The sequence below is a fragment of the Hemitrygon akajei genome, chromosome 11, assembly GCF_048418815.1.
Source record: "Hemitrygon akajei chromosome 11, sHemAka1.3, whole genome shotgun sequence".
Taxonomy (NCBI): Eukaryota; Metazoa; Chordata; class Chondrichthyes; order Myliobatiformes; family Dasyatidae; genus Hemitrygon; species Hemitrygon akajei.
In genome coordinates, this window is record NC_133134.1 from 155285399 (window position 1) to 155309087 (window position 23689).

The 23689-nt window shown below is 36.6% G+C and overlaps 1 protein-coding gene across 14 annotated transcripts in view; it reads left to right on the forward strand.

Annotated features, from left to right (window-relative positions):
* LOC140736158 (nuclear receptor coactivator 3-like) overlaps positions 1–23689 on the forward strand; it is a 218645-nt gene that overhangs the window by 161247 nt on the left and 33709 nt on the right. For all 14 annotated transcript variants that reach the window (XM_073062009.1, XM_073062023.1, XM_073062010.1 and 11 more), the window contains 7 exons: positions 342–514; positions 2655–2755; positions 4790–4964; positions 9212–9400; positions 11836–11940; positions 12997–13137; positions 14249–14396. In XM_073062009.1, the coding sequence (XP_072918110.1) occupies positions 342–514; positions 2655–2755; positions 4790–4964; positions 9212–9400; positions 11836–11940; positions 12997–13137; positions 14249–14396 (1032 nt within the window). The remainder of the gene's footprint in view (positions 1–341; positions 515–2654; positions 2756–4789; positions 4965–9211; positions 9401–11835; positions 11941–12996; positions 13138–14248; positions 14397–23689) is intronic.

The window sequence follows — 23689 nt, forward strand, 5'->3', positions numbered from 1 at the left end:
TATAGCAGCAGAAAATTTAAGAAGTACATGTGGGAAACTTCACAAATCCTCTCAGTTGACCATTTTCTTCAAAAGTCCTTGCCCACCCCCCCACCAAAGAAAGCGATCTTGTATGCCAAATAAACTTCATTATGCTCTGTGACAGCTAGCTGAAAGACTATGAACCGATCCTTTTGATAGCCATTCTTTGTAGTTTAGATAGCATCAAAATTTTTTTGTACTACAAACAAATTATAGTTTGTACAAATTAATATGGAAAACAAAATGTTTGCACTTTCTAACAGGAACTTGTTACCAGTGATTATTGGAATACTCATAGTTCTTTATACTTTGTTTGTCAGTGTGAACTGCAGCATTGAAAAACGTCGTCGTGAGCAAGAGAGCAAATACATTGAGGAGCTGGCTGAACTAATCTCAGCTAACCTGAGTGACATCGATAACTTCAACGTCAAACCTGATAAATGTGCAATCTTGAAAGAAACAGTGAGGCAGATTCGTCAGATAAAAGAGCAAGGTAATGTGATGCATTATAATCCTTCCACAAAATATCAATGTAAAAAATCTGCAATGTAAAACCTGTGCCACTGCCATTTTGTTTGATAGTACTACTGTGAAGCATGTTGGAACATTTCATTATGTTAAAACTCTATACAAATTCCTTATTCTACACTTGGCATGAATTATCTTGAACTTAGGATTTGGTGAACCCAGGAAAATACTGGACAATATACTAGCTTGCACCAAATCTCCCACCATTCTCCAAGTTTGTCTATATTAATCACAGAAGATATCCTTTGTTTGCAATTCTTCTTAGTTGTGGGTACATTGGCATTGAAAGTGTTCTGTTGATAAGGAATTAGAATATACACTACCAGCATTTTAATTTGGGGGACTATCAATTGGTGCAGTAATGTTAGGAAAACAAATGTTAAACGGTTCTTCACTGCTGGCCTTGCATTTGCAGTGAATTCTGTAAAACACACTTTTCAGTTCTACAAGAATCTTAATTTGTCCAAATTGAGACAAATCAAGGCCCTAGATCTGTTGTTTAAAACACCTACAGTACCATGCAATAGCGTAAAGCATTTCACACTACTGTATTTATCAATGTGGATTGGAGAGCAAGTTTGTAAATCTGGCAGGAGCAAAGGATGTTGGGAATAGTGAGGGTGGAGTGCTGTGGAAGGGGTGTGGGACAGGTGGCAGAGAAGGAGTGTCAAGGGAGGGATGTACAAGCATATCCAGCCCTGATGCAGCAGGCAAGGTTATTTGATACAAACAATTGGTTTATTGATCATTACAAAATATCTCTGTGGTGCTTCCTGCTCCCTCCCCTCTCCCTGCTCCTTTTCTCAACCATGAATCTCCTCTCCCTGCCCCCTTCCCACTTACAGTCCACAATAGAGACTCATATCCGAATCTGTCTTATCCTCACTCAAGTATGTCATGAAGTTTTTTTGCTGCAGCAGCAAAACAGTGCAATACATAGAATTACTATTGTGCAAAAGTCTTAGGCAGCGTAGCTATATATATGACTTTTGCACAGTATTTTATATGGCACAGAGGTTTTGCTCTGTCTTTCAGATGATTGTAGCACCTTTTGGATTTTTTTTCAATGCAAAGATTCTACATAAATGTAACTCACATAAGATGCTGGAGGAACTCAGCAGATCAGACAGCATCTATGGAAAAGAATAAAGAGTCAACATTCCAAGTCAGGAAATTTTAATTCATCTGGAGGACCTCAGCCCAAAAAGGTTACACGTAAACGTAACCTTTTAATGTTGGCAATGAATTGTGATTCCCTCATTTGAGTTTGTTTTAAGTTCTTGATATGATGCTTAAAGACTCGGTCCCTTACTGGAGAGTCTTGATCTTACACAAGTGGTCTTGCAATGAGGGACAGGTAGCACAGAAATGAAGATAAATTTCTATATCATTATATAAAGATTTGAAACTCCTCACCTGGAAAACAGTGGATTCTTCACTGCTGAGTGCATTCTTGTCTCTGTGACTTGTCATTTAATATTTCTATTAATTAATTAATTAATTACGAGATACAGTGCAAAGTAGGCCCTTCTGACCACTTGAACCACACCGCCCCAGCACCTCACAAGCCCAATTAACCCTAACCTAATCGGGACAACTTAAAATGACAAGTTAACCTACCTGGTACATCTTTGGACTGTGGGAGTATACAGAGCACCCAGGTAAACCCACTAATTCGACAAGAAGGACGTAAAGAGGCTCCTTACAAAACGGTGGCAGAATTGAATTCTGAATTCTGGAATGCCCCAATTTGTAATAGTGTTGCACAAGCCATCATGCTACTTTGGTGCCCACAGTTTTCTTGGCTTATTAGCTTTTCCAACCTCACTGCAAAGCACACTGGGATTTTTGCTTCTATTAACAGGGATCTCTTCATTTAAAATGTATATTATAATTGTAACGTAGTAAATGTAAAGTTTAGACCACTAATTTCAGAAACTGGTGTAGCTTAAATAAATATTTTACTCATGTTGCTGTGCTTGGGAGCTCTTTACAATTCTAGATTTTAAAATGTAGATTAAATAATAGGTAGAATAGCCCTAAAAATTTAAGAGCAGTTGTTTTGTTTGTTTTGTCTCTGTGCAGTTAATTGTTTCTATTCACAGGTAAAGCATCTTCAAATGAAGATGATGTCCAAAAAGCAGATGTATCTTCAACAGGACAAGGAGTTATTGACAAAGATTCATTGGGACCCCTGCTACTCAAGGTAATCTACAATTGCACAATATATACTAATATTAGTTTTATTTATTTACATATTTAGCAATATAACATAGATTAGGCCCTTCAAGCCATGACGCCCCAGCAACCCCACAACCTCGATTAACCATAACCTAATCATGGGACAATTTATAGTCTAACCTACCTGATGTGCCTTTAACCATGGGAGAGCACTGGAGCACCCGGAGAAAACACATTCATTCCATGGGACTACGTACAGAGACTCTTTATAGAACAGCGCTGAAATTGAACTGGAAACTCCAGAAAACCCCAAACCGTAATAGTGTTGCAGTAACTGCTACGCTACTATGGCGCCCAATTTTCTATATGACTAATTCTCCAACAACATAGATTGGTAGATTTGATTGTGTAAGTAGACTTGCAGACAAGATTTAAATTTTATGAGTGCTGTTGGACTTCCAATATGTCTAGTAAAGTATCTTGTAAAAGTATTCAGTCCCCAAATCAATTGTTCACATAAATGAATATTACAACTAGGAATTTTGATCAATTTAACTGAGAATTTTTATTTATGAATCTCATGCTTCCTTTTTTTCCAGAGTAGAGTCCAAAAAACAGAGAAAATTGAAAAGCATTACAAACTAAAAACTCAGAAACTGAAATGTCAGCAGTGCAAAAGTATCATTCCCCTTTGCACAGTACTTAATTAAACTATTGTAGCTATTACAGCTAGTAGTCTTTCATGTGATGGAGCAAGATTTTCCCATTCCTCCTTGCAAAATTGGTCAAATTGTGTCAGGTTAGTTGGAGACTGGTAGTGGACTGCAATCTTGAGGTCTTGCCAGAGATGTTCAATTAAGTTAAGGTCAGGACTCTGGCTGGCCCACTCAAGGACATGACTTTTTTTTCATTTGCGGTCAATCCATGGTTGCTCTAGCAGTGTGTTTTGGGCCGTTGACCCTGCTGAAAGACAAGGCTCCTCCTCAGTTTAAGCTTTCTGGCAGAGGCTTACAAGTTTTTATCCAGCAGCTCTCTGTATTTATTGCATTCAGCTTCCCATCAATCTTGATTAATTTTCTAGTATCTGCTGCTGATGAGCATCCCCATAGCATAATGCTACCTCCGCCATACTTTACAGTCAAGATGGTATTAGATTTACACTACACATGTTGAGGCCAAAACATTCCACTTTAATCTCATCCAACCACGCGACCTTCTTCCATGTCTACGACCTTCTTCCATGTCTTTACAGTATCTTTTCAGTGGCACTTTGCAAAGTCATTATGGGCAAGGATTTTTTTAGCTATAGTTTCTTCCTGGCCGCTCTTCCATAAATGCTCTTCCTGTGCAAGGCCTTAGAGACAGTGGAGCCACGAACTTCATTTCCAGTTGCAGCCACTAACTTCTGCTCATTCAGAGTGACTGTTGGCAGTATAGTAGCCTCTCTTACAAGTGCCATTCTTCTCTGGTGATTAAGGGTTCAGAGGGGCATCCTGACCCAGGCAGTGTGGACGTGGTTTCATGTTTTTTCACTTTTTCATGATGGACTGCATTGAGCTCCGAGGTACATTCAATGCCTTTGAGATGGTCTTGTACCCTTCCCCAGATTTGTATTTCTGTATTATAATTTCCCTGACTTGAAAGCTCATTTTGGTTTGATCTGCTAAAAATCTGCCATACCGTTGGACCTTACAAAGAGAGGGAGTATTTATTCTTATGAATTCATTGAAAACAGGTGATCCTCCAATTTTCTACATCAGCAAATTGAGTGAGATGGTAAGGTAATAGGCACCTGAGGAAACGTGATTTAGTAACACTTTTTTTAGCCTCAATTTTGCTTTTAGTTTTTGTAAATTTTTGACAGGGTTATTTTCATTTGACATGATGCACAATGTTTTGTAGATTAGCTTGAAAATCCTTCTTCAATATATTTTAAATTTTGAAAATGGGACAGTAAAGTCTGAAAATAATTGTGGGGAGCTGAATACTTTTCAAGGATCTAAATCATAATCCCTTACACCTTTTGCACAATGAGACACGGTCTACTTTGTTGTTGCAGGCACTGGATGGTTTTCTGTTTGTGGTCAATCGAGATGGAAATATTGTGTTCGTGTCTGAAAACGTTACCCAGTACCTTCAGTACAAACAGGAAGAGCTCATGAATACTAGTGTGTATAATATCCTTCACCAAGAGGACCGCGATGAATTTCTTCGAAATTTGCCGAAGTCAACAGGTAGGGAAAGTATTTTAAAATTTCTAGGTTCTGGTACAGTGCATTTTTCGAAGGCACTTCAAGTTAATAGAGTAGTACTTGGAGCCCTGTCCTTGATCAGTTGAAATAGTTGCTTTTCCAGAGGAATCTTATTATTGTGTTAATATTTGATTTAGGTACATATTAAATGACTTTATGTTGATTAAAGTAGAGCTGGGACATCCATTTTTAGGTAAAATATATCACGCCCTCTTTCACATCTGGTTTGTTGCATTAGTGTATTTTTAAACACTGTGTACTTTGGCAGTTAAGGCAGAGGGATATCAGAGGAGGAGGGATGTGGGCTGGTGGTGGAAGAATGGGATTTGTTGGATGCTGGGGGGGGGGGGGGGGGGCGGTTGCTGATGGCTGTTGTAATCACTGCCCAGCACAAGGCTGGAGAAACGTACAAGTGTTGTTTATGAGAATGAGGGAAGGCTGCAAGAAGTGGAAGTAAAAGGCTTCATGGGATGCACTGCTGTTCCCTTGTCCACAGGTAATGATGTTAAAAGCACTGGGCTGCTGGAGAAGGCAGCTAGTACTTCTGTTTGACAGGATTCCAGAGTCTTGGGAACCCTTAGTCAGCGGCTAGTATATCTATCAAGCCTTCAACCATGTTGAAGGAACCTGTACAAAAATGGCTTGGAACATAGAACATTACAGCACAGTACAGGCTCTTTGTTCCATGATGTTATGCTTTTAACTAACTTTAAGACCAATCAGAACAGCTCTGCGTTCCATGCACCTGCCATTCTCTGTGTTTAAAAAGAAATGCCTCTGACACTGTCCTATACGTTCATCTATTCACCTAAAATTTACGCCCCTTCTTGTTAGCCATTTTCGCACGGGGGGGGGGGGGGCGCATCTCTGGTTATCCGCTCGATCTATGCCTTTTTCATCTTGCAGACCTCTATCAAGTCATTTCTCATTCTCCTTCACTCCGAAGAGAAAATCCCTAGTTCGTTCGACCTATCTTCGTAAGATATGCTCTCAAATCCCGGCACTATCCTGGTAAATCATCTTTGCACCCGTCGAAAGCTTCCACATCCTTCACATAATGAGGCAACCAGAACTGAACACAATATTCTGAGTTTGGTGTAACCATGGCTTTGTAGATTGCAACATTATCTCACAATTCCCAACTAATGAAAGCCAACACACCTCCTTAACAAACCTATCAACTTGCATGGCAATTTTGAGCGATCTATGGGCAAAGGTCCCAAGATCTTTCCATTCCTCCACACTGCTATGAATACTGCCATTCTGCTGTCCAATTCAGCCTTCTAAAGTGAATCACTTTACACTTTTCCAGGTTGAATTCCATCTACCATTTTTCAGCCCAGCTCCGCATCCTTTTCAGTGTCCCTGTAACAACCTTCTACACTATGCACAATTCCACTAATTGTTGTGTCAACTGCAAGCTTACTATCTCACCTTTCCATTTCCTCATGCAAGTCATTTATAAAGCTCAAAAGGGGTCTCGGAGCAGATCCCTGCGGAATATATTAGTCACGGACCTCCAGACAGAATACGTTTCATCTGTTACCACGCTCTGTTTTATAGGGGCAAGCCAATTCTGAATTTGTACAGCCAAGTTTTCCTGGATCCCATGGCTTGTTTTCTAATTTCTCTCGGAGATGTGGAGGAAGGATTTTTTTTTGTGTGTGTGGTTGCGGGGGGCAATGGGTGTTGCAGGGCAATCACAATGATAAGCATAAAATGGTACCTATTCAGTAATAATTTTAATGCAGCATGTTAAATTCATTTACAAGCCCTTGCTCAGTCGTGAAGTAGGGGTATACGGTGGGGCATGCGAGGCAGATACATGCATGAATTACCGTGCATTTCATCTTAACCTTGTACAAAGTTTCTAGTTGAGGTCAAGGTAAGAAGCAGGAACTTGAGCACATGTCCCCTTTAATTCCCCACCACTCTTTCCCACTAATAAGAATGTGCTCAGATGTGTATAATCTGTGTTTTATGTGTTATTCGAAATGAATTACTCGATAGTCAAGTTAAGAATTAATGAATCTTTTGGTGCCTCTGGGCTCATACTAACAATTATATCTGACAGTTGCTGGTCTCTAGTACTTAGTCCAGGGAAAAGGAATTTATATTTAAGATCATAGATGTGATGACTGGGAACTCTAGGCTGGGATGCGAGAAGAACCATTGACCAGTAGTTCAGCCTTCAAATACAAAATGATTGGTCAATCTAATTTCAAACTTGCCATTTCTCCGTAGTATTAAATTATTTTGTTGGCTTCCCTTGGTACTGCAATAAAGCGGTAAGCCTGAGTCAATTGTTGGTACATTTTTGCATATATTGAAGCAGAAAATGCAAAAAAACAAAGTTTAAAAATTATGTATTGTGTTTTATAGAGAGATGATTTTTCATAATGCTGTCTCGTTTTTACATACACGTTGATAATACAAAATACTTTGAGTTCTTTCATTATATGCTGTTAGGCATGATTTCAGAAAACCTCTCAAACAATGTGCTAGCAAACAATTTAATGTACAGGAAACCATTACATTGGCGTACAGATTCCATTTTATTGGTTCTTCACTCAACCCCGGAACAAATGGACAATGAAGATGCATACCTCAGGATGCTCTTTATTGACTACAGCTTGGCATTTTAATACTATCATTCCCTCAAAATTAATCAATAAGCTTGAACACCGTGGCCTCAATACCTCCTTGTGCAATTGGTTCCTTGATTTCCTCACTTGCAGACCCTAGTCAGTTGGGTTGGCAAAAGTATTTCCTCCACAGTCTCTAACAGCACAGGTGTACCACATGGCTGTGTGCTTAGTCCCCTGCCCTACTTGCTTTATAATTTTGACTGTTGAGGCTAAGCGCAGCTCCAACGCCATGTTTAAGTTTACCAGCAACACGTTGTTGGCTGCATCAAAGGTGGTGACAAATCAGCATTTAGGAGGGAGATTGAAAATCTGGCTGAGTGGTGCCACAGCAACCCCTCACTCAATGTCAGCAAGAACAAGGAGCTGATTATTAACTTCAAGAGGAGGAAATTGGAGGTACATAATCCAGTTCTCATTGGGGGATCAGAGGTGGAGAGGTCAATAACTTTAAATTCCTTGGTGTTATCTTTGAAAAGATAAGGTTACGGCAGTGCCTCTACTTCCTTAGAAGTTTTTGAAAATTTGGCATGACGTCTAAAACACTGACAAACTTCTAAAAATGTGTAATGGGAAGTATGTTGAGTGGTTCTAGCATGGCCTGGTATGGAAAGACCAACGCCCTTGAATGGAAAATCCTACAAAAAATAATGGATATGACCCAGTCCATCATGGGTAAAGGCCTTCCCAGCATTGAGCACATCTACATTGAACACTGTTGCAGGAAAGCAGCATCCATTATCAATAGCACCCACTATCCAGGCCTTACTCTGTTCTCACTGCTGCCATCAGGAGGAAGGTACAAGAGCCTCAGAACCCACACCTCCAGCTTCAGGAATAGTTATTACTCCTCAGTCATCAGGCTCTTGAACTAGAGGGGTTAACTTCAATTAACTTCACTTGCCCCATCACAGAACTGTTCCACTACCTATGGACTTATCTTCAAGGACTCTTCATCTCATGTTTTTGATATTTGTTGCTCTTATTTTTCCTTTTGTATTTGCATAGTTTGGTGTCTTCTGCACGTGTTGTTTGCCTATCCTGTTGGGTGCGGTTTTTCATTGATTCTGTTGTGTTTCTTGGATTTACTGTTTATGCCTGCAAGGAAATTTGTCTCAGCGTTGTATATGGTGACATATATGTACTTAGATAATTTACTTTAAATTGTGAGGTCTCTTTTAAAAAAAAAATTCCTGTAAGTTTGTTGGTATGACTTGGTGCACCCAAAGTTTTGAACTGGATATTCCTTGAATTTCCTACATTTCATATCTGTCTTCCTCTTTAATGGACTATTTTTGATGGGTGCCTTATTAATGGCTTCTAATTACTTTGTTCCCCGGAACATTCTTTGTATTCACTCTATTAAATTTTTGCCACTTCTATTAAGCCCAGTGTGGTCATCCTTTACTGACTTGTATACCCTTGTAGTCTATTTTATTGTATGATGGCCAGAACTGTACATGGTACTCCTAGAATAATCTAACCACTGTTAATAGAGGTTAAGGAGACTGTTAATAGACTTGCAAGCATATCTTGATGCATCATGTTCATCTTGATGCTTATGATCTGTATTCATGTCTACAGTGAACGGAGTTTCTTGGGCAAACGAAACACAGAGGCAGAAGAGTCACACATTCAACTGTCGAATGTTAGTGCAGATTCCTTATGATTCTTTGGAGGAGTCAAATGGAAACCATGAGCCACGTCAGAAGTACGAAACCATGCAGTGCTTTGCACTTTCTCAGCCTAAGGCTGTAACTGAAGAGGGTGAAGGTAAGCATCTAATATATTAAGCATATAATATTTCATTTTTAAAAGGTGAAATTATACATTTTATTCAAGTGGGGTTCATGAGGTGAGTTCATCATAACGTTCTTTGTATTGATTGTACTGTGTTTGCTTGTTTGAAAAATATACTAGCATTCCTGTGTAAAGGGCTGAAGCATCTTTGTAACATATCCAGTATAATTTGAATGTACCTATCACTGTGGATATAATTTAAAATCTAAATTGGTTATTTTTTTTCTGAAGAGGACATCAAACATGCTTTACCATTTTTCTTATTTTGTCTCCAGAAAAAAATAAATTACTTTGTTGGTATATTTATTATTTGTTCCGATGAAGGATTGCAGACCTGAAATGCTAACCCTATTTCTCTTGCCATAAATGCTGCCTGATCACTTGCTTTTGCAGCCTTTTCTGATTTTCTTTCAGATTTCCAACATTTATATATTTTTTTGATTTTCAGAACTATTTTGGTTGTTTACTATTCTGCATGGTGAACGTTTCAAGTGAATAGATAACCTGTAATACCTAAGATGAGGACCAAATAATCATGCTTCAACAACAGCTTAGCTTGTGTTTTCATTTTCCACAGACATCACTTAGTAATACTGAGTATCTTTTTCCGCCCATCATAGCTTAAGTGCTTGTGGCTTCATGGATTCAGTTGGCAGTTCTCACCATAGTTTCTAAATTCGGTGGCATTGTGACACAGCAAGTAGTAATGCTACCACACAACTTTAATGAGTCAGATTTGATTGTGATGTCTAGTATTATCTGTATGACATGTGACTGTGAGAATTCTCCTCTCCACCCCCTCCCACCTCCCCCAAGTCCTCCAATTTCTTCATACATCACAAAGACATGCTGATTGGTAGGTCAGTTGGTTATTCTAATATTCTAATCCCCTAGTGTAGATGAGTTGCAATAGAATTGTTGGAGACTTACTGGGCGTCCAAGATTTTAGGTGTAACTAGTAGGGAATGCAACTGATGGGACTATTCTGAGAGTCGGTGAGGACTCTGTGCCAAATGAGCCAATGACATGTGGAAATATGGTAAAGATACTTCAGTTTATACCTTTGCAATTCAGAAATAATGGAATGTCCACCATCCTCTCTGATATCACATTAAACTGTTGGTAGAATGTACTCAGATTTAGACCCAGCAACGGTGCAGGAACATACCAGTTTGAGATGGTGTATAACTTGGAGGGGAGGCTATTGCCTCTATCCCTGTCTTTTTTGCAGGTACGGGTTGTAGGTTTGGGAGGTGCTGTTGGTGTAGTTTAGTAAGTAACAGTTGTATGTTATGGAAATGGTGCACGATGAGGCCAAGATGGGGACTAGTGACAATTGTTAGCTGGTTTTATGCTGAAATATTTCAAATTTTCAAGCTCTAATTAAGGTTAGTACTGTTTGTGGTAACTTATTTTTTATTCTTTCTGTTTCTTTTCTAATATTTATGTCAGTGCACTTGTAATGCTACTGTAACACCGTAATTTCCTTGGGGATCAATGAAGTATCTATTTATCTATATCTATTTTCTTAAGACCATAGTTTGCTAATTGTTTCCTGCAACTCAACCTTAAATGAAATTGGCTGCTATTATTACTCAACATCCATTTAGACAGACATTTCTAAGTACTATATTTTATATTATGTTAAATGCAACATCAATAGATCAATAAATAGGTTATTATCATTTTCATCACTGCTCTATAAAAGTAGAAAAAGAAATTGTAAAATTAAGATAGTAACAGAAAATACTGGGAATGTGGAATACTTGAGTTAACATTAGAAAGTAATGAAGGGAATAATTTCTGCTGGCAGAAACACACTAAGATTTGGTTCCTTGGGCCTAGTTACTTCCAGCACTACTACATCACCTACACCATTTTTGTGAAGCCTGATGGGTCAGCTCGTCTTAAAGAATACCACCATTAAATTTGGTATTACTCTCATTCAGTGCTCAATACCATCAGTGCCCCAGATTTCTGCACCTGAAATCTTCCCTCAATTGGGCAACAACAAGACCAATTACAATATCACCAAGGCAACCCAAGAGGAGATAACATTATCTAATGTCACATGTTCAGGGTGTAATTTGGAAGATTCTTTTATCTGTTTGGATTTCAGACGAGCTTCAAGGTGGATGTGAATGGCCTACTTTATGATCTGAATTTAAGCTCATTAAACTTAGTCAATTTGTCGACTAATTAGTTTTATTGCAGACCTTTATAACTGCTACAGTCTCAACGGGATGACTGGATAAGCTGGCTTTTTTTCTGACTGTTTTGACCTGTTACTGCCATTTACCAGGGAAATAAGTAAAGTGAGATGATTTTTATTTGTAATGAAGAATTCTTCATGAAATGAGTTGATTATTTTGTGGAAAGTAGAACCGAATCTGATTTTGTTGCTTCAGATCTTCAGTCCTGTATGATTTGTGTAGCAAGACGAATTACACCAGTTGAAAGATCACAGTTCCCCACCAGTTCTGAAAGCTTTGTCACAAGACATGACATGACAGGTGAGCATACTAAGAAATCTTGCCTAATATATAAAAAAAAGCTCTACCATGTCTCTTAAGATAATGAATTTAATACATGTAACATTAAATTCATTTTATGAAATGGTGTTATTTATGTAAATAGCAATTATTTCAAGTTCAGCAGTTAGAGGCTAAGAAGGATTGTACATAAATCATGTGCACTTTGAAAGTTGCTGTATGACTGTTAACAATATTTTTAAAGTCTTGGCTTATTTTTAGCTTCTCTCATTTATTCTTGTTACTTTTGTTTTTAAAAATGTATTTCTGAGTAGCATTCCCAATTGTGATTTTTGTTTAGATTATCGTTCATACATGCCTTTGAGGGCTTATTGTGATTTTGGAGCCCAAATCATACAAAGCTGGACAGCCAACAAGTTTTTTGTTAAGAAAAGCTTGGTATTTAATTCAACTTTTCAAACATCTGTTTTACTCCTCAGACTCTTCAGACTCCCCAGTTAATTATTTGTCAGATCTGATCATACAGATTGTTGATGTTCTAACATGAGCTAGACTGCAGTTCTCCCATAGCCTATTTGTTCTGCCCTTTGCAATATTACACAACTATGTGGCAATTGATTCCCTTTTGATTTTTTTTTTGGTGGGGCGAATGTGGGCATCAGTAGCAAAGCCAACATCCCTAACTGCTCTTGCCAAAGTGATAATAAGCCACCTTCTTCAGCAACTGCTGATCTTCTGAATGTAATCACACCATACTTTTGTGTTATGAGTTTCAGGAATTGGACCCAGTGAAAACAAAGAATTTGGGTCATATTTCCAAATTAGGATGATGTACAAATTAGTTGTTATCCTCGAGATGGTGGTATTCCCTTGCATCTGATGTTCTTGTCATTGGTGGGGGTGATCGCAGATTTTGACAAAGCTTATGTGATTGTCTGTAGTATGTTTTGTACATGATACACACCTCAGCCACAGTGGTAGAGAAAGTGTTGTATATTAGTCACAATCATTTTATTTTCTCTCTATTCCAATATTGAAGTGGATTTATATGCATTTCCTTATACCTTTTATTTCTAGGCAAGATAACTTCAATTGATCCAAGTTCCTTACGCGCCTCAATGAAGCCAGGTTGGGAAGATCTTGTGAGAAGATGTATTCAGAGATTCTTTCACCATAATGATGGACAGCCATGGTCATTGAAAAGACATTACCAAGAAGGTAAAGTGCTCTGTAATAGTACTAACCTAAATATAAATAGTTGATGAATTGTGAGGGGTAGTTATGTGCATGCAGGTATTCCTAAAGAGGATTGAAAATACTCAAAAACAAGGCATGGCTTCAGTTACTGTTCTTATTACAAGTAAACACATAATCACAGCTCAAAATGTTTCAGTTTGATCAACTACTCTCTCTCAATCAGGAAATGTATCTAGAATATTAAAGTGTGCATTGAAGCTCAACGCTCTTTGATGTTTTGGTTCTCTGCTTTACTAGCACAGCCTGATGAATGTTTCTTGTCCCTTTGTAGTTGACTAATTAATCACTACCTTCAGCTAGCTATCTTGCTACAAGCCATGCTTGTAGCTTCAACAAAGGCAATATGACTACTCTTATGACTTCCAATCTATTCTTCATTGAACTGGTTGCTAAATATTTAGTATGTTCTAACTGGCACAGTGAACTTGCCTAATATTAAACTAATTGAACTTGGAGTTCAAATCCATCTGATCTAGCTATTTTATACTCTACTAAGTGTTTTTTGATAATTTAAAATACAGAAAATATTTAAAAAAAAATAAAGTGGATGACAGTAGTGTACCAATTTTAAAGAAGTATATCCTCTTTGGGGGTAGTTACATCACTGCATAAAAGTCTTAGGTGTATATACATAGCTAGGGTATCTAATAGTATTGTATTTGTTAACATGGAGCAGAGAGCGAGTATGTAAATCTGGTGGAGCAAAGGATATTGGGAATGGTGAATGTGAAGTGCCTCATTGCACCCGGGTGACCAATCAATCTTCTAACCCATACATCTTTGGATGTATACCAGAGGTAGAATATATAAACTACTTGCAGGTAGTAGTGGAATTGAACCCGGGTCACTGGCGCTGTAATAGTTTTATGCTAACCGCGAAGCTGCTGACCTGCCCCATTCAGCATACAACATTTGCTGAGAAAACCATGTAGTGTAAAATGTATAGTAGCAAACTCAGTTGAATTTTAAAGAATTCATTTGTTACATTGGTGGAATTACTATTCTATAAATTTTAAATTTATAGATTTGTTCATTTGTGTGACAATATATTTTGCTTTTTTTTCTTATTTAGCCTTGATGCAGGGTCAAGCTGAGAGTCCACTTTATCGGTTTTCCTTGTCAGATGGCACTATAGTCACTGCACAAACCAAGACAAAGCTTTTACGTAATCCTGCATCCAATGAATCCCTTGGCTTTGGCTCCACACATCTGCTCCAAAGGTACGGAAATCAAAATTTTGGTTATGCTAAAAAATGGATTCCAAGCTTTGATGGAGGATTGTCTTTGTACAACAACAGGAAAGGTTGGGCGACGTTTCGAGTATGATTCCCAATTGGGAACACCAGTAGAGGTCAGATGCTCTAGTTAGATGAGCACTGGGGCAACAGAAGGCAACGGCAAACGACTGTTGAAATTTCTGCCTGGTCAATCATGGAAAGAAACAAAAGAAGGAAACCAGACAACAGCGTGAATGGGATTGATTCTAATCAACAGAACAACACCTCACTCGGTAGGGGTAGTCATGTGCTGCAGGTGACACCAGACCATCATCCAGAGACTGTAAGCAATAGGGAAAGGCTAAGGGTAGCAACATGGAACATCCGTACACTTCACCAGAAAGGAAAGTTGGACAATACATTAAATGAAATGAAAAGGCTGGAAATTGATATTTTAGGCCTGTCAGAAATTAGATGGACCGACAGTGGCAAATTCACTAAGAATAGTTCTCAAATAATGTATTCTGGAGGTCAACAGCATATGTATGGAGTTGGAATTATTTTAAACAAACAAGTATCAAAATGTCTTATGGGATATTCTTTCTTTTTCCATCTTTTTATTATCATTAATAATAACAACAAAATAAAATTGATACATAGATAATGAGATTACACGCATACATATTTCAACTAACTAAAAGATTACAAGAGCAATGATTACAGTATAAATGAGTATTCCCACATCATAAATGATACAATATACAAATAGACCAGGCAAACCTAAGTGTATCATAATATAAAAGAAAAAAATCATTATGCAAAAAACTAATCTAAAAATCTAATAACTAATAGAAGAGAAAAAAAACAAAAAAGAGAAAAAGAAAAAAAAAGAAAAAAAAGGGGCTGTTTATAATATCTCATAAAAATACAAAATCATCAGTGTCGTCAACTCCGATCCTCTTGACATATATGCAATCAAAACTGGAAAATCAAATAGGCCTGGAACAGGGTCCTATTATATCATATGAAAATATTGAATAAATGGTCTCCATATCTTTTCAAATTTAGTAGAAGTGTCAAATACACCACTTCTAATTTTTTCTAAATTTAAACATAACATAGTTTGAGAAAGCCAATGAAATACAGTAGGAGGATTAATTTCCTTCCAATTCAACAAAATAGATCTTCTAGCCATTAGTGTAAGAAATGCAATCATTCGACAAGCGGAAGAAGATAAATGAAGTGAGTCCATCATTAGTAAACCAAAAATTGCGGTGATAGGATGGGGTTGTAAATCAATGTTCAATACCGCAGAGATAATATCAAAAATATCTTTCCAATATTTTTTCAAAAGCGGACACGACCAGAACATATGAGTTAGAGACACTATTTCAGATTGACATCTATCACAAATAGGAGTTATATAGGAATAAAAATGAGCCAATTTATCCTTGGACATATGAGCCCTGTGTACAACCTTAAACTGTATTAATGAATGTTTAGCACATATAGATGATGTATTAACTAATTGAAGAATTTTATCCCAATTCTCAATAGGAATAATAATGTTGAGCTCTCTTTCCCAATCATTTTTTGTCTTATAAAGGGGCTCTGAATGTATCTTCATAATTATATTATAAAGTTTTGATATAAGCCCTTTCTGAAAGGGGTTTAATTCAAACAAATTCTCCAAAATGCCTGAAGAGACAAAGTTTGGAAAAGTAGGAAGTACAGTATTTTAAAAATTCCTAATCTGTAAATATCTAAAAAAATGAAATCTAGGCAAATTATATTTATTAGATAACTGCTCAAAAGACATAAAACAATTATCCAAAAATAAGTCAGAAAATCGTAGTATTCCTTTAGTCTTCCAAGCCAAAAAAGCTTGGTCTATAATTGAAGGGTGGAAAAAACAATTGGTTACAATAGGAATATTTAAAACAAACTGAGTCAACCCAAAAAATTTCCGAAATTGAAACCATATACGTAAAGTATGTTTAACTATTGGGTTGTCAATTTGTTTCGGCAATTTAGAAAGAGCAAAAGGGAGAGAAGTCCCCAAAATAGAACCCAGTGCAAAACCTGGTACCGATTTAATTTCCAGGCTCACCCAATGAGGGCTAAAAGATCCATCCCAATCTTTCAACCAACATATCAAATACCTGATATTAACTGCTCAATAATAAAATCTAAAATTAGGCAATGCTAATCCACCTTCCTTCTTTGCCTTCTGTAAGTATATTTTACCTAACCTAGGATTTTTATTCTGCCAAATATATGAGGAAATTTTTGAATCAACATTAGTAAAAAAAGATTTCGGAATAAAAATTGGTACCGCTTGAAAAATATATAAGAACTTAGGTAAAATAACCATCTTAATAATGTTAATTCGACCTATCAGAGATAAAGATAATGGTGACCACTTAGTAAAAAAGCATTTAATCTGATCAATTAAGGGTACAAAATTAACCTTAAATAAGTCTTTGTGGTTTTTTGTGATTTTAATCCCTAAGTAAATAAAAGAATCATTAACTAATTTAAAAGGTAAGTTTCCATAAATTGGGACCTGTCTATTTAAAGGAAACAATTCACTCTTATTAAGATTTAACTTATACCCAGAAAAATCACTAAATTGAGCCAACAATGATAAAACTGCAGGAATAGATTTCTCAGGATTGGAAATAAATAATAATAAATCATCTGCATACAAAGATAACTTATGAATAACTGTCCCACGATTAATACCAAGAATATCCTGTGATTCTCTGATAGCAATTGCCAAGGGTTCTAAAGCAATATCAAATAATAGTGGACTAAGAGGACAGCCTTGTCTAGTGCCCTGAAATAAACGAAAAAAGGGAGATCTTTGATTATTAGTAAACACCGAGGCTACTGGGGTATGTTAAATCAGTTTAATCCAGGAAATGAATGTCGGACTAAAATTAAACTTCTCCAACACATTAAATAAGTATGGCCATTCAAATGCTTTCTCCGCATCTAATGAAATAACACATTCTGAGATATTATGTGAAGGAGTATACACAATATTCAATAACCTCCTAATATTAAAAAAAAGAATAACGATTTTTAATAAAACCGGTTTGATCCTCCGAAATAATTTGGGGTAATACCTTCTCCAATCTGGATGCAAGTAACTTGGAAAAAATCTTGGAATCTACATTCAGTAAGGATATTGGTCTATAGGATGCACAATCAGTAGGGTCTTTATCTTTCTTCAATATTAAAGAAATAGAAGCTCTATAAAAAGATTGTGGCAAATTGCCCAATCTAATTGCTTCTTCAAAAACCTTATATAACCAAGGAGAGAGAGTAGCGGAAAAACATTTTTAAAATTCTGCTGTATACCCATCCGGACCAGGTGCTTTCCCTGAATTCATGGAAGAAATAACCCCTCTGATTTCTGCATCAGTCATAGGAGTTTCCAATATTGAAAGATCATCTGGTGATAATCTTGGGAAATTCAATTTCCCAAGAAAATTACACATGGCACTGCAATCCTGAGGAAATTCAGAATGATACAGGGAAGTATAAAAATCTTGAAATGATTTATTTATCTCATCATGGTTAATTGTCAAATCCCCATTTTGCTGACGGATCTTAGTAATTTGACGTTTAACCAAAGCATTCTTCAATTGACTAGGTAATAGTTTACCCGATTTATCACTATGTATATAAAAATCAGATCTGGACTTCATCAGTTGATTTTCAATCAAAGATGTAAGTAATAAACTATATTCTGTTTGAAATTCAACCCTTTGTTTGTAAAGCTCCTTACTAAGAGTAATTAAATATTTCTTGTCAATCTCTTTAATTTTATCAACCAATAAAAGAGTTTCCTTCTTTATGCGTTTTCTCAGACCAACAGAATAAGAAATAATCTGTCCACGTATATATGCTTTAAAAGTGTCCCAAAGTGTTCCGTAAGAAATATCTTCCGTGGAGTTGGTTGAGAAGAAGAAATCGATCTGTTCGTTCATAAATTTAATAAAGTCCGGATCTTGCAATAAGGTAGAATCAAACCGCCATTGTCTAGCATTATGAACTGTGTCCATAAATTTAATAGAAAGTTTTAATGGAGCATGGTCAGAAATAGCTATACTATCATAATAACAACCATTTACCGAAGGAATCAAACAAGAGTCAATACAAAAATAATCAATTCTCGAATAAGAATGATAAACATGTGAGAAAAAAGAAAACTCTTTGTCCTTAGGATGCCGAAATCTCCAAATATCAAAAATTCCATTATCAGTCAAAAAAGAGTTGATACAAGTGGCCGACTTATTGGGTACAGTCTGAGTAGATATAGATTTGTCCATCAAAGGATTTAAACAACAGTTAAAATCACCACCCATTATTAACTTATATTCATTTAGATTAGGTAAAGAAGTAAATAAGGACTTAAAAAAATCAGGACAATCCACATTTGGAGCATAGACATTAACCATAGCAACCTTTTTATTAAAAAGTAAACCCGTAATTAACAAAAATCTACCATTCGGATCCGAAAAGATATCATGTTGGACAAATGTAATAGAGGAGTCAATAAAAACTGAAACTCCCTTTACTTTGGCATTCGAATTTGAATGATATTGTTGACCCCGCCAAAACCTAAAAAAGCAATAGTTGTCCTCCTTCCTCACATGAGTTTCTTGTACAAAAATGATATGAGCATTAAGTCTTTGGAATACTTTGAAAATCTTCTTTCGTTTAATCGGATGGTTTAAACCATTAGTATTCCAAGAAACAAAATTAATGGTCTGAGCCATAGTTCTAAAATCAACCCTTTGGTATAAAAAGGGTTAACCAAATTACAAACTCATGCCCCCGGAAGAAGAACAAAAATAAAAAGCGAACCCGGAAGTGAAGACATCGCCGTCATATTTGTAGTTCAAAATCAGCCCAAGTGAAAAAACTAAAAAAAACTGATAGAAAAAATATAGAATTAGAAAAAAGACCACCCCCCTCCCACTCAAGAAAGAGAAAAAAAAACAGAGCCAAAAAAATGCCGGGAAAAAGCAAAAATGAAACTAACCCTACCCCCATATCAGCGGAAGACCACTCCATATATAAAGGATATATATAAAAAAAAAACCACCTAAACTTTAAAAATTATAATCACTATACTAGAACCAGACTTCTTAATATAATTGGTAGTAGAAAAAAAAACCGAAGAAAATATAATCGCTAAAAACTTATAAATCGGGTTAAAACCCAAACAAACCAAAACAAATATTTAAACTGTGATAAGCGATGCATTGTAGGAAGAAGACAAGAGAAAAAAAAAGCGCCATCTTAAAAAACACCAAATATGTTTTATCAAAAAACCACCATCTTAGTAAAAAAGTATTCACCTTCGAAGGATTAAAAATACACCTTTGAAGGAACAGAAAATAGTCAGCGATACAGTATAATGGTTAAAGTGTGTAAAACAAAACGATTAATATGTCGAAAGAACACTTTAACTTGAGTATAAAGTGTAGAGTAAACCTACACCAACAACCAGAAACAAAATCTGGTTTGGAGGATCAAAAACCATCTTACACGATCGAAATCACTCATTCATTCGGCCTGAGAGCCCGTAGCAGTAGGGAAGTTCTCATTCAGAAAACTTCTTGCTTCAAATGTAGAAAGAAAAACCTGGCGAGGAGCGTTTGGTGGAGAAATTCTGAGCTTCGCAGGGTATAAGGGCGCTGGTTTTAAATTTTTCTCATAACATTCAGACATCAGCAGTTTAAAAAGAAGCCGTGCCCTCATTACTTCAGGACTAAAATCTTCTACTAAGCGGAAATTGTGATCTTGAAATTTAATCATATCTACATGTCGAGCACACGAATAAGTTGCTCTTTAATATGTACATAATGGAACCAGACAATTACAACCAAAGGTTTAGCTGAAGCACTCGGTGATCGACGCATAATTCTATGCGCGCGATCAAGTAACGGCGGGCTGTCTGGAAAAACAGACGGGAACGCATCCTTTAAAAGTTGAGCAAAATACTCCCTGGGGTCGTCTTTTTTGATACCTTCTGGGAGACCAAGTATACATAGGTTCTGTCTTCTGGACCGGTTCTCAAAGTCGACACTCTTGGTTTTAAGTGTTTCCACCAGTTTAGTAATCGAAAGTAAGTCCTGTTGCAATTTTTCAATTATCAAATCTCGTTTCCGAGCGTCTTCTTGCAGAGATGCAATAAGAACTTGCTGCTGGTTAATTACTGAATCCGTCTTATCCATATAATCTCGAAAAGCCTTTATATCTTGTTTAAAAATTTGTTGTTGTTCATCAAATTTTTTATCCAAAACCTCCAATAACAATTCGTAAGTTAATTCAGTGCGTTACAGATGAGCTTGCTTCTTTCCATTACCATTCGGGTTCCGCTCAGGTTCTCGTCCTTTAGATCTAAGAGCCATTTCTGAGTACATATCTTCAAAAATTCACAATAAACTCTTAACGATAAGTCCAAAAAAATAGCAAGAATCTTTTGGTGTAGGTAAAAATAAGTTGAATAAGGGTGATCAAAGGTTAAAAAAAGTAAAGGTTATGGAGCGAATCTAAAACAGTACTCACTCCATGAGCGTCTCCCGCTGACCTCCCGTCTTATGGGATATTGGGTGATATCCGACCGGCTGCTTTTAGTTAAATTAAGGGGTAAACCTCTTAACATTAGCATAATCCAAGCCTATGCGCCAACAAATAATGCAGATGAAGAGGCTACCAACAAGTTTTATGAAGATCTCAACAGTGCTTATCAGCAATGTAAATCTCAGGATATAAAACTAGCCATGGGAGATTTTAACTGCAGAGTCGGACAGGAAAGGGTTGATAACATCATAGGACCTTTTGGATTGGGGGAGAAAAATGAAAATGGAGAAAGGTTTACTGATTGGTGTGTCAGAAGCAACCAAGTGATCACTAATACTTGGTATAAAAACCATCCACGTAGATTGTGTACTTGGATTAGCCCAGGAGATAGAACAAAGAATCAAATAGATTTCATTACCATCAATGAATGCTTTAGAAATAATATCACAAATTCTAAAGCCTACCCAGGAGCAGACTGTGGTTCACCATCCAGTAATAGCTACTATCAAAACTAAATTAAAGAAGCTGAAACGTGGAAAAAAGAGAAAGAAGTATATGTTGGGAGAACTTAAAAATGATAGCATACTTAAGCAACAATTCAAAACAGCTGTAGAACACCTCAACGAAAATGAAACAATACCTACAATACCTATTTGGGACAGATTTAAATATGCTATACAGCAATCAGCAGTGGACATAATCCCAGTACAAGAAATCCAACACACCAACAAGGGGTGGATAACCCAAGAAATTCTAGATCTGATGGAACAAAGAAGGTTAGTGAAGAATAATGAAGTGCAATACAGAGAGCTAGACAGACAGACCAGACAATTGTGCAATATTGCAAAGGAAGAATGGCTGAATCAAAAATGCAATGAAGTAGAAGGCCATATTAACAACAGCAAAGAAATGCACAAGAAAATTAAGAAAATTACTGGAATTAAGAAAACCTCTTCTAGAGGATGCTTTACTTACTTTATTGTCACCAAGCAATTGATACTAGAGCATACAATCATCACAGAGATATTTGATTCTGCGCTTCGCGCTCCCTGAAGTACAAATCAAAGTAAATATAATAAAAATTTAAATTATAAATCATAATTAGAAAATAGAAAAGGGAATGTAAGGTGGTGCAAGTCAGGTCCGGATATTTGGAAGGTATGGCCCAGATCCGGGTCAGGATCCGTTCAGCAGTCTTATCACGGTTCGAAAGAAGCTGTTCCCAAATCTGGCCGTACGAATCTTCAAGCTCATGAACCTTCTCCCAAATTTCTTCAGCTAAGATGCATAAGATCAGCAGACAGATCCATACTAACAGACCCAGATAAAGTATGTGAGAGGTGGATTCAGTATATGGAGCAGCTTTTTGAAGATAATAGAGGGGAACCCCCAGATATTAAGCACCCTATTTCTGGCCCACCTATTACCAAAAAAGAAACAACTAAAGCAATGAAAAGCATGAAACATGGTAAAGCCACTGAACCTGATGAAATTTCAGTGGCAATGATACAAGCCCTAGAAGATCTGGGCATAGATATTCTTTTTGAACTGTTTAATGGCATATATTACCTGATGATCTCTTGAAATCAGTATTTATAACTTTGCCAAAAATTCCTGGAACTATTGTCTGTGAAAATTATAGAATGATCAGTCTTATGAGTCACGTAATAAAAATTTTGTTAAGAATTGTTCTGAGTCAAATTAAAAACAAATTAAGGCCAGAAATTTCTAAACTGCAATATGAGTTTATTGAGGATAGAGGAACTAGGAACACAACTTTCATACTACGAATATTTTCGGAAAGGGCAATTGAATATCAAAATGATATCTTTTTATTTTTTATTGATTTCACTAAAGCATTCGACAAAGTGCAACATGAAAAATTATTTCAAATTCTCACTAAACTAAACATTGACGGAAGGGACCAATGATTGCTTCAAAATTTATATTGGAATCAAACGGCGGCAGTTAAAATATAAGCAGTTGGACTAAAATTCAAAGAGGAATTAGACAGGGATGTGTTGCCTCACCAGAATTATTTAATATCTATAGTGAAATGATTCTCAGAGAAATAGAAGACCTAGATGGGATAAAAATTGGAGGTGTTAACATCAACAATGCAGACAATGCCACCCTAATAGCAAGTGCTGCAGAAGACCTACAAATTCTTCTAGACAAAGTAGTACAAACAAGTGGAGATTTTGGTCTAAACATCAACTGTGGGAAAAAAACCAAATGTATGGTAATATCAAAACAGGATGCTCCCAACTGCCAATTGTACATCAGTAACCAAGAGATTGAACAAAAGGACCAGTTTTAATTACCTTGGTAGCTTTATAATCACAAGATGCTAGAAGTAAAGTAGAAATAAAAAGAAGAATTGCCATTGCCAAAACCAACTTCCAAAAAAGAAACCTATTTTTACCAACAGACACATTTCTATGACAACAAGGCTTAGGCTACTAAAATGTTACATCTGGTCAATCTTGCTGTATGCCGCCGAAACATGGACTATAACACCAGAACTCCAAAGAAACTTAGAAGCAACAGAAATGTGGTTTCTTAGAAGAATGCTGAAAATATCATATAGAGATAGGGTAACTAATTAGACAGTACTCCATTGTGCCCATACAAAAAGATCTTTAATGAGAATATTAAATGAGAGGAAGCTTAATTTCCTGGGCCATGTCATC